General features: G+C 43.2%; 1 protein-coding gene across 1 annotated transcript in view; it reads left to right on the top strand.

The window, feature by feature from the left end:
- ahi1 (Abelson helper integration site 1) overlaps window positions 1-15,236 on the top strand; it is a 227,943-nt gene that overhangs the window by 200,867 nt on the left and 11,840 nt on the right. The window contains exons 24-25 of the mRNA XM_033020945.1: window positions 11,122-11,284; window positions 11,411-11,508. Of these exons, the coding sequence (XP_032876836.1) occupies window positions 11,122-11,284; window positions 11,411-11,508 (261 nt within the window). The remainder of the gene's footprint in view (window positions 1-11,121; window positions 11,285-11,410; window positions 11,509-15,236) is intronic.

Genomic DNA, 15,236 nt, shown 5'->3' with positions numbered 1-15,236 from the left:
GTAAACAATTGTCATGTAAGAAAATATTTATTGGATATTCCCCCGAATTAGGCTACATCTGATAATTGTTAATGTTGCTAGGCTTAGTTTTAATTCATTTTTCAGGATGCAAATATTGTTGGTAATGTCAAAATCTATTGCCTTTCACTAATTGCCTTTGAGGAGGTGGTGGTGAACCATCTTCTTCAACTGTTTGCAGACAGTCTGGTCAAATATTCCACAATACTGTTGGGTAGAGCGTTCCTGGATTTAGACATGGTGTCTTCCTGTGTTATTGGAGACGTGGTTAATGTGAATCCATCTTTTTGCCAATGCTCTAGCTAAATCTAAAGGGGCTGTCCCACAGGGCGACCTAATCCGCGAGTTAAAAACAGTGTCTTCGACCTTCCAGCTCGAGGGCACACGCCTGGAAAGCCTCGAGCTGGATCGACCGTCCGCGTTGAAACCGCGAGCTGGATCGACCCATCCGCGACACACACACACACACACACACACACACACACACACACACACACACACACACACACACACACACACACTGTCCCCCGCGATGAAGAGAAGGGGTGAGAAAGGGGGGGAGAAGGAGTGGAGACACTTTTAAGAAGTTTTAATAAAGTTAGCGTGAATTTTAGCGTGCAGGTCTTCCTGGGTCTTGAAAACTCCAATGAGCCAATCAAAATGCCCGGTCAGCAAAGGACATTGCCTATGGCTGCCCTCGAGTGCCTGTAACCAAATAGCAACCCCACTCCACTGCACTACGAGTTAAAAAGAGCCATGCCGACCACATTTTACTCGCGGAAATTTTTTCAATATGCTGAACATTTTTCCGCGACCAAGCTGAGGCTGCGAGTATTCGGGATGGCAGAGTGGTGCAGCGGTGGAGTTGCCAGCGACCTCATAGTACCTGCTAGGACCTCTTGTCGACCATGCTGCAAGTTTGAGTCGAGGGCTCTTTTAAACTCACCGATTAGGTCGCCCAAGTAGGACTGCCCCTTAACTCTCTCTTGAAAATATCCAGAGAATTGCCCCCACTGCCTTCTGTGGCAGAGAATTCCACAGATTCACAACTCTCTGGGTGAAAACGTTTTTCCTCATCTCAGTCCTAAATGGCCTATACCTTATTCTTAAACTGTGACCCCTAGTTCTGGACTATTTTTCCTGCATCTAGCCTGTCCAGTCCTTAAAGAATTTGATATGTTTCTTTAAGATGCCCTCTCATCCTTCTAAATTCCAATGAATACAAGCCCAGTCGACCCATTCTTTCATCATATATCAGTCCCGCCATCCCAGGAATTAACCTGGCGAACCTATGTTGCACTTCCTCAATAGCGATAATGTCCTTCCACAAATTAGGAGACCAAAATTGCACACTATATTCCAGGTGCAGTGTAACCAGGGCCCTGTACAACTGCAGTAGGACCTCCTTGCTCCTAAACTCAAATTCTCTCGCTATTAAAGCCAACATGCCATTAGCTTTCTTCACTGCCTGCTGTACCTGCATGCTTACTTTCAGTTACTACAAGCACATCCAGGTCTTGTTGCACCTCCCCTTTTCCTAAGTCAGGTTGGGGGGAGCTCCCCCCCGCCACGGGTACCATGTAATCCCGTGCTATCTGCTCCATAGTCGGATAGTCAGCGACTAAACCGTCTCCCCCACCTGGTTTTCCAGGTGAGGAGGGGGCTGTGGACCCCCAGCAGGACCAAAAACAAGACCTTTCAAAGGGCGGATGAGCTCCTAGCGACCCAACAGCCATCCACACTTCAGTAGAAGTTGCGATCACTGTCATACATAGCATTGTCACCAGGAGGTCCTAGTGGGTTGCCAGGGGGTCGAAGGTTCTGGTAGGTTGCAGCGGGTGCTGATCGGTGAATTTCATTGGCTCATTGGGGGAAAAAACATACGTTTTCGGAACCAAGGATAACCAACCGGTAACGTTATGTGTCCGCCGAACTTCACAGCCATGCATTTCTGGCTTCTTAAAAGTTGTCTGGCTTCTTAAAAGTTGTCTCCACTCCTTCTCCCTCCTTCTCCCCCCCCCCTCTCCCCCACCCCTCTTTTAAAGGACTTACTGTGATTTAGCCGCCTTAATTATAGCACCAACCTTCCTGTTCATCGCGGTGTGTGTCTGTATCACCTTGGCTTTGCACTGTGCAAATTTCAGACAGCGCTCCCCGCTTGCCCTATCCCCTGCCTTCGATGTGTGCGTGTGTGTTTTCAGGTGACAGTCTCCGGCAGTCGCCTGAAAAATCGCCTAAGTGGGACAGGCCCATTAGTTTGTTGTTAATAAGACTGCACACTAATCTGTCTCTAATAAATTCATTTTGAAGCTCGCCAAAGCTTCCAGCAGCTGTTTTTATGGCACACACAAATGATTCGATGGTCTCACCCACATTCTGGTTATGTGAGAACAATTTCACCCACTCAATGAGAGGATTGGCTTGAGGGTCACAAAGCTGTCAAAACTTTCTTTTGAGATGTTCCGGGTCGTCGGGTGATTCAGCAGGGGTAACGACCGCAGCTGCACCATCGACAGGTTGAAGAGTTATTTTGTCTGCATACACAAACTGTTGTGCGCGTTCGTAAGCTTCATCTCCTGCGAGGTTGAGGAGCATATTAGCACGTTCCTCAGCCGGCTTATCATAGTGAGATGCAGGAATGAAAACATTATACTGTCATTTGAAGAGGCGCCAATGCTCTCCAATTTTGCTGTCGAAGACTAGAGAGTCCAGATTTCGGAAGGTTTCAGCCATCTCTGAAAGTGTAAAAAAAACTCGTAAAATAGCAGCCAAAGTTGTCCGAAGCACTTCTGACACTATGTGTAAAGTACTGTTAACACTGAGTTATAGAACTTCATAATAAGTACTTAAATAAGAATACATACAGAGACCATAGCAACACATACTTTAGTCTCAAAGTCGTAGCTCAAACTGAAAGTATGGTTGCTTACATTTCACAGGATGACATGGTGGAAACCCGACATGGATTAGGGATCGGGTCCTAAATAGCAAAATTAGACGGATCAAATCAGCAATAGTGATTGATCTACAACCGTGCCCGTTGATGTTTTCAACGATGATGATGATGATGATGATGATGATGACTTTCCTTATCTGACACCATTCAGATAATAATCTGCTTTCCTGTTCTTGCCACTAAAGTGGATAACCTCACATTTATCCACATTATACTGCATCTGCCATGCATCTACCCTCTCGCTCAACCTATCCAAGTCACCCTGCAACCTCATAGCATCCGCCTCGCAGCTCACACTGGCACCCAGCTTTGTGTCATCCGCAAACTTGGAGATGTTACATTTAATTCCCACGTCTAAATCGTTAATATATATTGTAAATTACTGCCTTGTGGCACCCCACTAGTCACTGGCTGCCATTTTGAAAAGGACCCGTTAATTCCTACTCTTACTAATTCCTACGATCGAAGCTCCTGCGATCGGAGCGGTTGAAGCTCCTGCGGCTTGGAGCTCCCGAAGTCGGTCGCTAACCAGGGACCGCGAGCTCCACGATTGTAAATGCCGCAGGCTCCCGCAGTTGGAGCTTACGAGGTCCCAGCAAGAGGCCGCCAGCTCCACAATGTTAGGCCGCAGTGCAGACGGAGATGCGACATGGAAAAAGTTGCATCTCTGTCGAGAAAAGAGATTTTAAAAAAGTTTCCCCCACCCCCCCCCCACGTAACACCAAACCAAAGATAAACTAAAACATACATTTTGCAAACTAAAAACACAAATTAGGAAAAAGACAAGCCAGATTGTTGGTGAGGCACCAGTTCTCTATCCATGTCAATATTCCACTCCCAATATCATGTGCTCTAATTTTCCACACTAATCTTTTGTGTGGGACCTTGTCTGAGGTTTTTTGAAAGTCCATACACCACATCCACTGGCTCTCCTTTATCCATTCTACTTGTTACATCCTCAAAAAATTCCAGAAGATTAGCCAAACATGATTTCCCCTTCATAAATCTATGCTGACTTTGACCGATCCTGTCACTGCTTTCCAAATGCACTGCTATTACATCTTTTAATGTAATGTAGTGCAATACAATATGGATACAATAGAAAACAGACATTTCTGACATGGACAACTTGGTTTAAGGACATCCCTCAGGAGCGGAACCCTTGCATATTCCAGGAATATCCATTTCTTGTAAGTCAGGATGGTGCGTGTCTGAGAAGGGAACCGGCTAATGTTTGTGCTTCCATATGTCTGCTTCTTTTGACCTTTGCAGGTAGAAAGCATGAGTTGGGATATACTTTCAGAGTTGCCAAAGCAAGTTACTGAAGTCGTATTTCGTAGATGTGAAATACTGTCTTTATGGTGTGACACTGCTTTGGCCTGAATGATGTTATTTGCTTCTATGTTATTGGAGCTGTATTCATCCAAGCACATGGAGAATATTCTATCTTGTTCCTGGTAGCTGGTGGTAAGGCCTTTTCTCCTGAATGGCCACAATATTTATATGGTTGGTTCAGCAGTTATTTGCCCATTCACTGGTGACCGCAGAATATTTGATATAATGGATCCAGTGATGATAAAGCCTCTGGATGTCAAGCCGGCTACAATCTTTTATTGGACATGGTCATGGTCTGGAACATTGATCAATGTAGACATTTCAGCCCTTCAAGACTACTCTGCCATGAAGAGCATAGACCTATAAGAAGTGGGAACAGGAATGGGCCATTCCGCCTCCCGGTCTGCTTTGCCATTCAGTTGGATCATGGCTAATCTTTCATCCTTAAGTCCATGTTGCTGCCCTTCACCTAGGGCCAGTGCGGGGCCCATCAATGAGGGGCCCTTGATCAGCTCACTGATTAAGAATCTATCTCAAGCTTAAATTTAGCCAGGGACTCTGCTTCGCAACTCTCTGTGTTAAAGAGTATCAAAGAAGAAATTCTTCCTCATGACAATCTAAAATTTGGAATCGAGAACCAGAGGACATAGATTAAGGTGAGGGGGGAAAGATTTAATAGGAACTTGATGGGCAACATTTTCGTACATTTGGGTATATGGAGCGAGTTTCCGGAAGAGGTGGTTGAGGTCGGCAGTAAGTATCGCAATGTTTTTAAGAAACATTTGGACAGGTACATGGATAGGATAGGTTTAGAGAAATATGGACCAAACGGAGGCATGTGGGACAGTGTAATGGGACATGTTGGTTGGGGTGGGCAAGTTGTGCCGAAGGGCCTGTTTCCACTACCACTCTAAAACGGGCATCTCTTTATTCTGGGACCATGCTCTTTGACTCCGGACTCATAAAATGAAACATTTTCCCAGAGTTTACTCTGTCTAGTCCATTTAAGATTATAAATTTCAATAAGATTGCTTCTCAGTTTTCTAAACTCTAGTGAGTAGAGTTGCAATCTGGACCACCTATTTTGTGTCAACTGCAAAGTTGGACATGTATCTGTGCTTCCTCCTTCCAAGTCATTAATATCGCCATAATCCTAGCACTGAACCCTCTTGTACCCTCACAAATCATAGGTTGTCAATCTGGCAATGATCCCCTTATCCTTATTTGTAGGCTGTGGGCCGAGCATCAAAAATATGTCTAGAAATCAACTTTCGTGGCCCATGTGTCGGAACTACATGAAATTTTGGACAGATTTAGATAAAATATAATTGAGAAGGAAGTCATAACTCGTCAGTGGCAAACGTTGCACATTAATTAAATAAACTAATTAGAAAATGAGATTGAAAAGTAAGCGCCATCTATTGTCCCGTGCCCATATTACACCATGGGGAGCCTATTTCCATGTTGCAGTCTATTTAAACCATATTATTATACCATCTATATCGATCTATGTTACTAAATCTCTGATCTTGACCGCTTTTGGCCGACTGTGCTGAGATTTCCGAGAGAACGCCGCCACCTACGGGCGTCATTTTTGGCCACCTCGCTCAGAGCCCCCCTCCGCCATATGAGTGCAGAGGATTTTTTCTGTCGATGAAAAATGAGAGAGATATTAATGTATTTACAAAATTCCCCATTCTCTCTCTACTGCCCCCGCTGGTGGCAGGGGGAGGGGGCCATAAAACCAGGAAGTGTCGTGCCTCTCTCAGACTCTGCCAGACCAGGAAGCGAGAGGGTCACGGCTCTCCGAGCTGCAAATAACACTGAACGCACGTCTACTCCACGGTGAGTCCCCTCGATGCGGCTGTAAAGTGGCTGCAGCCCTTTTTTAAAAAAGTTTGTGTTCACAAAATGAATTTTGGTTGTCGGGTGTCTGCAGCCCAATTGTTTGCCTCGTCTTTTGTAACAAGTTTGTGTTCACAAAATGAATTTTGGTTGTCGGGTGTCTGCAGCCCAATTGTTTGCCTCGCCTTTTGTAACAAGTTTGTGTTCACAAAATGAATTTTGGTTGTCGGGTGGCTGCAGCCCAATTGTTTGCCTTGCCTTTTTGACAAGTTTGTGTGCACAAGATGAATTTTGGTTGTCGGGTGTCTGCAGCCCAATTGTTTGCCTTGGCTTGGCTTTTAAAATCGTTGCAACAGTTGGATGCCTGCCTAAGCATTCATACGGCCCACAATGTCTATACTAGCCCTCTGGAAACCAGTACCTTCAGCCCGCAACACCCATACTAGCGCAACAGACAACCCCCCCCCCCCCCGACTGGCGAGCAGTATTGGAATTGGTGGAGAGGTGGAATATTGCGTTGGTGACCAGCCCTCCCGTGTGATGCTGGGACCCAACGGGTTCTACTTAGTCTAGTATATATATATATATCTTGTGAATATGACTGTAATCACAGATAATTATGTATAATTATATTAAATAAAAATAATATAATTAATTTTAATTCTGTGTGTTTTTGAATGAGACTGCCGCAGAGGTCCGGCTCCTGAACCAGTCTAATTAATCGGTGAAGGCAGTTTTTCTTGGTTCCCCCGTTTACTGAACCCAACTGACTGCCAGTGTGCAGAGTGGGGGGTCACGGCCAGAGTAGGACTGGGGCAGTGCCAGGCTGGGGGAAGGCTAAGGCATCTTCCACTGAGAGGAAAATGCCTAACCCTATACTAACCCTAACTCGCCCCCCTTCCAGAGCTGCCCACGGCTGGAGCTGGAGCCACTTTGGGACCGGCTGCGGGCTCCGTATGTGTGGCCGCTCAGCGCGTTCACCTTGGCCAGCATGCTCTTCTGGATCGTCGTGGTGATGATGGTGGGGAGCAACACTACCTTGCACACTGCCCGGGCCGCCTTCAGCACCCCCATAGCACTGGCTCTGTCAGTCCTTCCGCACTCTCACAGCAACACCAGCCGTCCGACAGTCCGACCGACTCTTCGCAGCACTCACAGGCCTACCGATAGCCCAACCGACCCCTCGCAGCACTCACCGGCCTACCAACTGCCCAACCGACCCATTGCAGCACTCACCGGCCTACCGATAGCCCGACCGACCCCTTGCAGCACTCACCGGCCTACCAACTGCCCAACCGACCCATTGCAGCACTCACCGGCCTACCAACTGCCCAGCCGACCCTTCGCAGGACTCATCGGCCTACCGATAGCCCGACCGACGCCTCGCAGCACTCACCAGGCAACCAACTGCCGGACCGACCCCTCGCAGCACTCACCAGCCTACCGAAAAGCCCGACCGACCGACCGACTGACTTAACCCTAACCCTAACCCTAATCCTAACCATAGCTGCACATTTGTTATTTATCATTTTTATTTAACAGTTCATATCATAACTTTATAAAGATAAATCAATTGAAAAACAAAATTATCAGCAAGGTTAGCATTACCTTTATTCTTTGGAAACCTTGCTATTGCTATTGATGTAATGAGGAGGCAGCCATGATCCCAGGGTCCTCGCTGCCTAGCGACCATAAAACAAAGCGCGGGAATGGTCAATTTGCGTCCGACCTCAATATCAAACGTGCATTGATTGGAAAATTACTACTCGGAAAGTTTTTCTCATATTTAAACAAAATGTGTAGGTTTTGTTCTTGATGAGTTTCACGTATAATTTATATAATATTTTTACACAGAATGGTAAAAATTCAGGTAGTTCCGTGAGTTGGGTCGTGAACCTGAACAAAAAAGCTCCTCGGCCCACAGCCTATTGCAGCTTCCTGCCAGTATTGATTAATTTGTCATTCAATCTGATCATAGCTGATCTTTTACTTCAATATTCAACAATTTGACTTCCACAGCATTATGTATAAGAGCAACTTCTACAGGTTCACAACCCTGTCAGTAAATAAATGTTTTCTTGCATCAGTCCTGTAGCTAAACGCCATAATCTGAGTCTTTGATCTGTGGTTCTAGATTCTCCCCAACCCTCAGCGGACCTTGTTGGATTCAGCCCTTTCAGAATGTTACATTTGTCAATTGTCAGCCCATACCTATATATTGTTCAGGCCTCACAACATGATTTAGAGAAGTTGTGAATAGAATTGAACGTTGTGCAATTGTCTGTAAATAAATATGTTTCTCATCTTCCAATGGAACATCTACATTTCTAATCTTATAAAGTATTTCATTAAGTAGCACCTGGGACATTACTCTGAGAAATGCCTACAGATATGACCTGGGACTTAGATAACAGGCCTCTAGTGATCACAACGTTATACAATCATCAGCAAACAAACCCACTGTTCTGACCTCCAACAACCATAGGCATCTTCCTTTGAGTGAGATGTAACTCCAACCATTTGAGAAGTGTATGCCCTTCATTCACATTGAGTTAATGTTTTTCTGGAGCTCAATGTTCCCTGGTTGTCAAGGTGAACACTTTTACATTGCTGTAATTCAGCTTTGTGTTCCGTGTTTGAAGGCTTTGACGAGGTCTGGAAACCAGTGGCCGTGGTAAAACCCAAACTGTGCTTCAACAGGCAGGGTATTGGTGAGGAAATGCCTCTTGATCGCACTAACAAAGAGCCCTCCAACATTTTCCTTTTAGATTTGTTTTCGCTTTGATCTCATTGACCAGCTTTACCAGAGTATCTTAATGCCGCATTTATGCAAATGCTGCCTTCATCTCAATTGAACCTCACCACTGGAATTCTGCACATTGGTTCATCTATGGATGAGAGATTACCGATCTGAAACATTAACCCTGTGTGTTTCTCCATAGGTTTTGCTTGATCTGTTAAGTATTTCTCACATTTTCTATTTCTGTTTCATTTTTGCACCATTTGCACTTTTCAGTCATTGTCCACATTTCATTTGCCTGCTTAGTGTGGACAAGACATAACCAGATATCTTCCTACTTTGCTTGATGATGACCAATATTGTAACTGTACTGGACAATTTGCTCATGGCATGCTGGTTCTTGAGCTCCAAAAATGCAAGAAATTGAAGAGAGTTGTGAATATAATCTACACTATGGACTATAATTTCTACCCCGATCATTCCCTTTTCTCCCTGCTCCTGTCGAGCGGAAGATACAATCGTTTGAAAGCATATACCACCAGATTCAGGAACCACTTCCCTGCAGTTATCAGATCACTGAATGGTCCTATCATAAGCTAAGTATCATTCCGAGCTCCCAACCTACCTCTTGGCTGCCCCTGCACTTTTTTTTATCAACACAAGATTTTCTGTTCTATAACACTGCAACACCATATTCTGCTCAGGCATTTTTGACATTCCACTACCTGTTGTTTTTTGTCTATGGCTTGATTGTACTAATATATGGTATGATTTGATACCTGTACAAACAAAAACAAGAAATACAAAAGTGCTTTTTTTAAGCATTGGTGTTAGCCAAACATACCAAAACCTCCAAATTTAGCTCTAGTTTAGTTACCAGAAGTACTGCTTTTGGTTAAGGTACCTTGTATTGTGAAAGGGTAATTCCACTCAATGATAATTATATATATATACTACACCACATATGAAAAACTGCAATGACATTGCATTTATTTTCAGATATCCTGTATCACTGAGCAATGGCAATGTCCTGCATTTGGAATTGCATGTGTGATAAGTTTAATATGTGTGTCTTATTGATGAAAGAGCGATAGCATGGAAATTAAATCCTCTGACATGACTGTGGACCTGTTAACTTCACAATTCAACATTCAGCTCAAGAACAGAGTTGTCACATGTAATAGAAGCTTCTCAGCACCTTTCCTTATTTATCTAATTTGGGAAGAAACTCGAAGGATAACAGGTTTCACAAGAGTGGGGGTGGGTGTTGAAGGAAAATTGAAGAAGAATATTTTAAGCTATTTATTAAATTCTGAAATGCCACCTATTTCTAGACTATTTGTCTAGAACTAATTTTTATATTACTGACACTTTCAATATGACAGGTTGATCATTTATTGTACAGCTGTCCTGTAACTCGTCTTTTTAAGGTATTAATAGCAATTAAAATATCCCACTCAGACTTTCCAAAATGTATCAGTTTGTGATTGGGAATTAACCTTTTGAGTTCTGAATGCTTTTACTGTTTTTAGTGCAAACTTTCTGAGCCATGATGCAGCAGCAAGAATACACTAAAGTAGCAGAAATGGATAACTGGAATTGCAGAACTTAGTTATGAAAAGCCAGGTTAAGATTTTTTTATAGTTTTGTTACTGTAATCTTTATAGGATTACTGACTCACAGTTTGATTAGTTCTTTAATCAGTAACAGTGGAAAATAATGATTTCTGTTCAATGCACCACATTAGTTTTTTTTTCTCCTTTAAAAGAAAAACAATAATGTGATGCATTGAATAGAAATCATTATTTTCCACTGTTGCTGTTTAAAGAACTAATCAAAAAGTGTCTAGTATATGTAAAACGGTCAGTAAAAATTGCTGGTTAGTTTGAGGCTTAAAAGCTTTAGTGTAACAATTTTCAGAACATTTGCAAATGAAGCTGCAATAATTGGTTAATAAGAGCATTTACTACAATAGCAGCTGTTGGAAACTAATCTTAGTGGTGCGGAATGTTTTAACCATCTCTTGAGTCCCACAGTTCTTTATCTCACAGCTCCTGCTACGTTCCCACCACCTTTGATTCCATCAACAAAACCTGCAGACAGCCTCAAGTCTTACCATATTACAGCTTTGGTTTCAGCTGTCCAGATGCAGGAGGAAGTTAGTCTTAGGGGTTTCTCTTTGTGGCATGGTTGTGATAAAACTGTGGCGGTCTTATCTCTCCCTTAGGTCGTAGCTCTTTATGACTATACAGCGCATCGATCAGATGAGCTAACCATCCAGCGTTATGACATGATCCAAGTGCTGTACAAAGATAATGTGAACTGGTGGTTTGGTCGCTTAGCCAATGGAAAGCAGGGCTACTTTCCAGCAAATTATGTAGCTAATGAGAGTAAGTTGGCTTTCATTTCTTACTCCTTTATTTCCATGTCTCTAACAGATAATACAATTTTGTTTTTCCTACTTGCTTTTAAAAAGAGGAACTTCAATATCTTGTAAATATGTACCATTTTAACAGGAATACATGAAGAAATACAACCGCGTCAACAGGACAACAATCCTGTTTTAGCAACTGAAGATGAAGAGGCAGAAGTGAAATCCTCAACACCCACCAAGGTAGAAACAATATGAAAGTAGAGAGCTTTAAAATTGTGATTTTTTAAAGGCCAAACACTGCAGGTGCTGGTAAATTGATATAAAACAAAAAATGCTGGAAGTATTTGGCAGGTCAGGCAGCACCTGTGGAAAGATAGGCAGCGCTGACATTTCATGCCAGTGGCCTTGCATCAAAAGCAATAAATGTTGAAGTTGAAACTTGTTTTAAATAATTATTGAGATAGAGTAAAAGGGGAAGAGAGGAAAGAACAAAAGAATATCTGAGCCAGTGTGCCAAACATGAACTGACAAAAAGGATAATGCGGCAACATAAAAGCAGATAGTAATGCAACAAGAAACATAAGATGGTGACAGAGAAACTGTAAGCAACAGCAAGATCACCACAAGCACCTGCTGTCCAAAAATATTGTCGTAGTTATGATCGTAGAATTACTTCAACTTCACTCTCCCATGCACTCCTCCAAGAATACTCAGTATGAGTTTGAGAAACATGACCTTAGCCATAAATTCAGTTGTGCAATGTGTACATAAACATGGAGGAACTAAATGTTAGTGTTAAATTGATGGCAAATGATAGTAGATCATTCACAGAATGTTTCACACGAGAGGATCGTAGAGGGACGCAGAGTGCTGCTGCTGCACAGTCCGGGAATCTGGGTTCAATTTTGACCTTGGCGGCTGTCTGTGTGAAGTATGTACATTCTGCTTGTGACCATATACAGTGCACTCCATAATGTTTGGGACAAAGACCCATCATTTAGTTATTTGCCTCTGTACTCCACAATTTGAGATTTGTAATAGAAAAAAATCACATGTGGTTAAAGTGCACATTGTCAGATTTTATATAAGGCCATTTTTATACATTTTGGTTTCACCATGTAGAAATGACAGCAGTGTTTATACATCGTCCCCCCATTTCAAGGCACCATGATGTTTGGGACACATGGCTTCATAGGTGTTTGTAATTGCTCAGGTGTGTTTAATTGCCTCAGTAATGCAGGTATGAGAGAGCTCTCAGCACCTAGTCCTTCCTCCAGTCTTTCCATCACCTTTGGAAACATTTATTGCTGTTTATTAACATGAGGACCAAAGTTGCGTCAATGAAAGTCAAAGAAGCCATTATGAGTGAGAAACAAGAATAAAACTGTTAGAGACATCAGCCAAACCTTAGGCTTACCAAAATCAACTGTTTGGAACATCATTAAGAAGAAAGAGAGCACTGGTGAGCTTACTAATTGGAAAGGGACTGGCAGGCCAAGGAAGCCCTCCACAGCTGATGACAGAATTCTCTCTATAATAAAGAAAAATCCAAAAACACCTGTCCGACAGATCAGAAACACTTTTCAGGAGTCAGGTGCGGATTTGTCCATGACCACATGACATTGCTGTGTCCCAAACATTATGGTGCCCTGAAATGGGGGGACTATGTATAAAAACTGCTGTAATTTCTACATGGTGAAACCAAAATGTATAAAAATGGCCTTATATAAAATCTGACAATGTGCACTTTAACCACATGTGATTTTTTTCTATTATAAATCTCAAATTGTGGAGTACAGAGGCAAATAAATAAACGATGAGTCTTTGTCCCAAACATTATAGGGGACACTGTACATTCTGTCTGGATGTTCCAGTTTCCACTCAGATCCCTAAGTAGTTTAATTGGTTGCTATAAATTACCTCTAAGAGTAGGCAAATGTTAAAAGTACCAAATAGAAGTTGATAGCATGCAAGAAAGAAACAAGGGAAAAGGAAAGGAATTGATTGATGGGGGATAACCTGGTTGTATGCTGTAATAAGTAAGTAAGGGATGAAAGATCAAATCACATTTGTATCTGTTTAGCACACACAAGCACCCAAAGCATGTATTATTCTAGAGTGGGATCAATCATTGTGCAAATCATAATGATTGATCCCACTACAGTGAAATTGTGTAGTCATCACATTGTCTGTATCATGAATACAAAAGCACATCTGAGTATCATCTACTTGCAAGCAATTAGGAAGTTAAAGATCCAAGGCTCAGTTACACAGAAATTTGAAACTGCAACAACTTAAGAGCTTTGAGAATATTTAAGTTGGAGCCCCTTTTCATTAAGAGCAAAATAGGTCATTGAGTAATAGTCCAGGGCAAAGGAAAGGTGATGGTAGGTAGCGGTGAAGGATGAGGGATCAAAGGGTTCTGAACAGGAGTGCATTTTCCACAGGAATCTTCTGAGAAGCATGGAAGTCTCCACATATCCAAGGAGCATTGCATCCAGAGGCAAAAAATTAAAAAAGCAAGTCAAGTCAAGTCAAGTTTATTTGTCACATACACATACGAGATGTGCAGTGAAATGAAAGTGGCAATGCTCGCGGTGCCACTTTCGCGGATCACTGCAGTAGATCAAGAAGGTGCCTTCAGTTTCAAAAAGGCATGAGCAATAATTGCAGGCCTCCCTGTGATATACATCAGCCACAATTGATAGCAAATTAAGTGAAACACAAAGCCCTGAATAATGCAGCTTCCGTTCTATTCCTGTGTTACTGATTTCCTCTCCATAAATCATGAAACCCAAAACCAAAAAAAAGCTAACTATTATTATATATTCAAGAACAAAACCATCTAATCGGTATTTAGCTTTGCCCCTTTGCCGTGATCCCTGGTGGCTGCAGCCTAGCTGATGGATGGTTGCAATCTTTGTCCCTTAGGAGATTACAGACAATCACAAGGAAATGTGAGGAACAGTGAGCACAGATGATTTAGCTTTGGACACCACCATATATTTATAAATTGTAGTAGTCTGGGGCAGCTAGCTGAGGGGCAACTGTGAGGACATTATTGGAGAGTTTATGGTGGGAGCGCACATATACCTCCTTGATTTATGCACCATGGGCCAACTGCTACTGCTCTGGAACAGTACTTCATCAATCCAAGCAAACAACTGTCACATCTTGGCATCTTCAATTATTGATATGAAGCTGCATATCACTGCAATGTTGGTACATTCTAGGACCCGGATCTGGTTCAACAACGACAAGCCCTGGTTTACAGCAGAACTCAGACAGCTCCGCCAGTCTAAAGATGAGGCCTACAGGAGCTGGGATGCAGACCTCTACAGGCGGGCCAAGTACAAGCTGCAAAGTGGAATCAGAACTGGCAAGGAAAGGAATTCTGAGAAGTTGAGAAGCAAGTTCTCAGCTAATGACTCTTCAGTTTGGAAGGGCTTGCAAGAAATTACCAGCTACAAGAGGAACCCCCCCCCCCCCCCCCCTCCGCTCCTTGGGCAATAGTCAGCTGACCAACGACCTGAACGAGTTCCACTGCAGGTTCGATAAACAGAAACGTAACCCTGGTACCCCCTTCCCCCCCTTCCCAATCACCGCTTCACACCTACTCACAGCCTGAATCCAGTCTGCAAAGACTGGACACTTCCCCACCCAATCCTTCCCAGTCACCACTTCACACCTACTTACAGCCTGACTCCAGTCTGCAAAGACTGGGCTCTCGTCCACTACCCACCCCCTCCTTGCTGCCCAACATCAGTCTGGCCACATCTCCATCACCAACAATAGAAATTGAGGCGGTGGAGAGGCTATTCAGAAGACGGAAAAGCTGGAAATCTCCAGGACTGGACAATGTTTCCCCCTCTACCTCAAACTCTGTGCCAAACAACTGGCACCGGTCTACACAGACATTTTCAACCAGTCCCTGCAAACCTGTACTGTCCCTGCCTGCTTCAAAGTCT

This window comes from Amblyraja radiata, chromosome 5 (genome assembly GCF_010909765.2).
Source record: "Amblyraja radiata isolate CabotCenter1 chromosome 5, sAmbRad1.1.pri, whole genome shotgun sequence".
Lineage (NCBI taxonomy): Eukaryota > Metazoa > Chordata > Chondrichthyes > Rajiformes > Rajidae > Amblyraja > Amblyraja radiata.
This window is presented reverse-complemented; position numbering and strand designations above follow the sequence as displayed.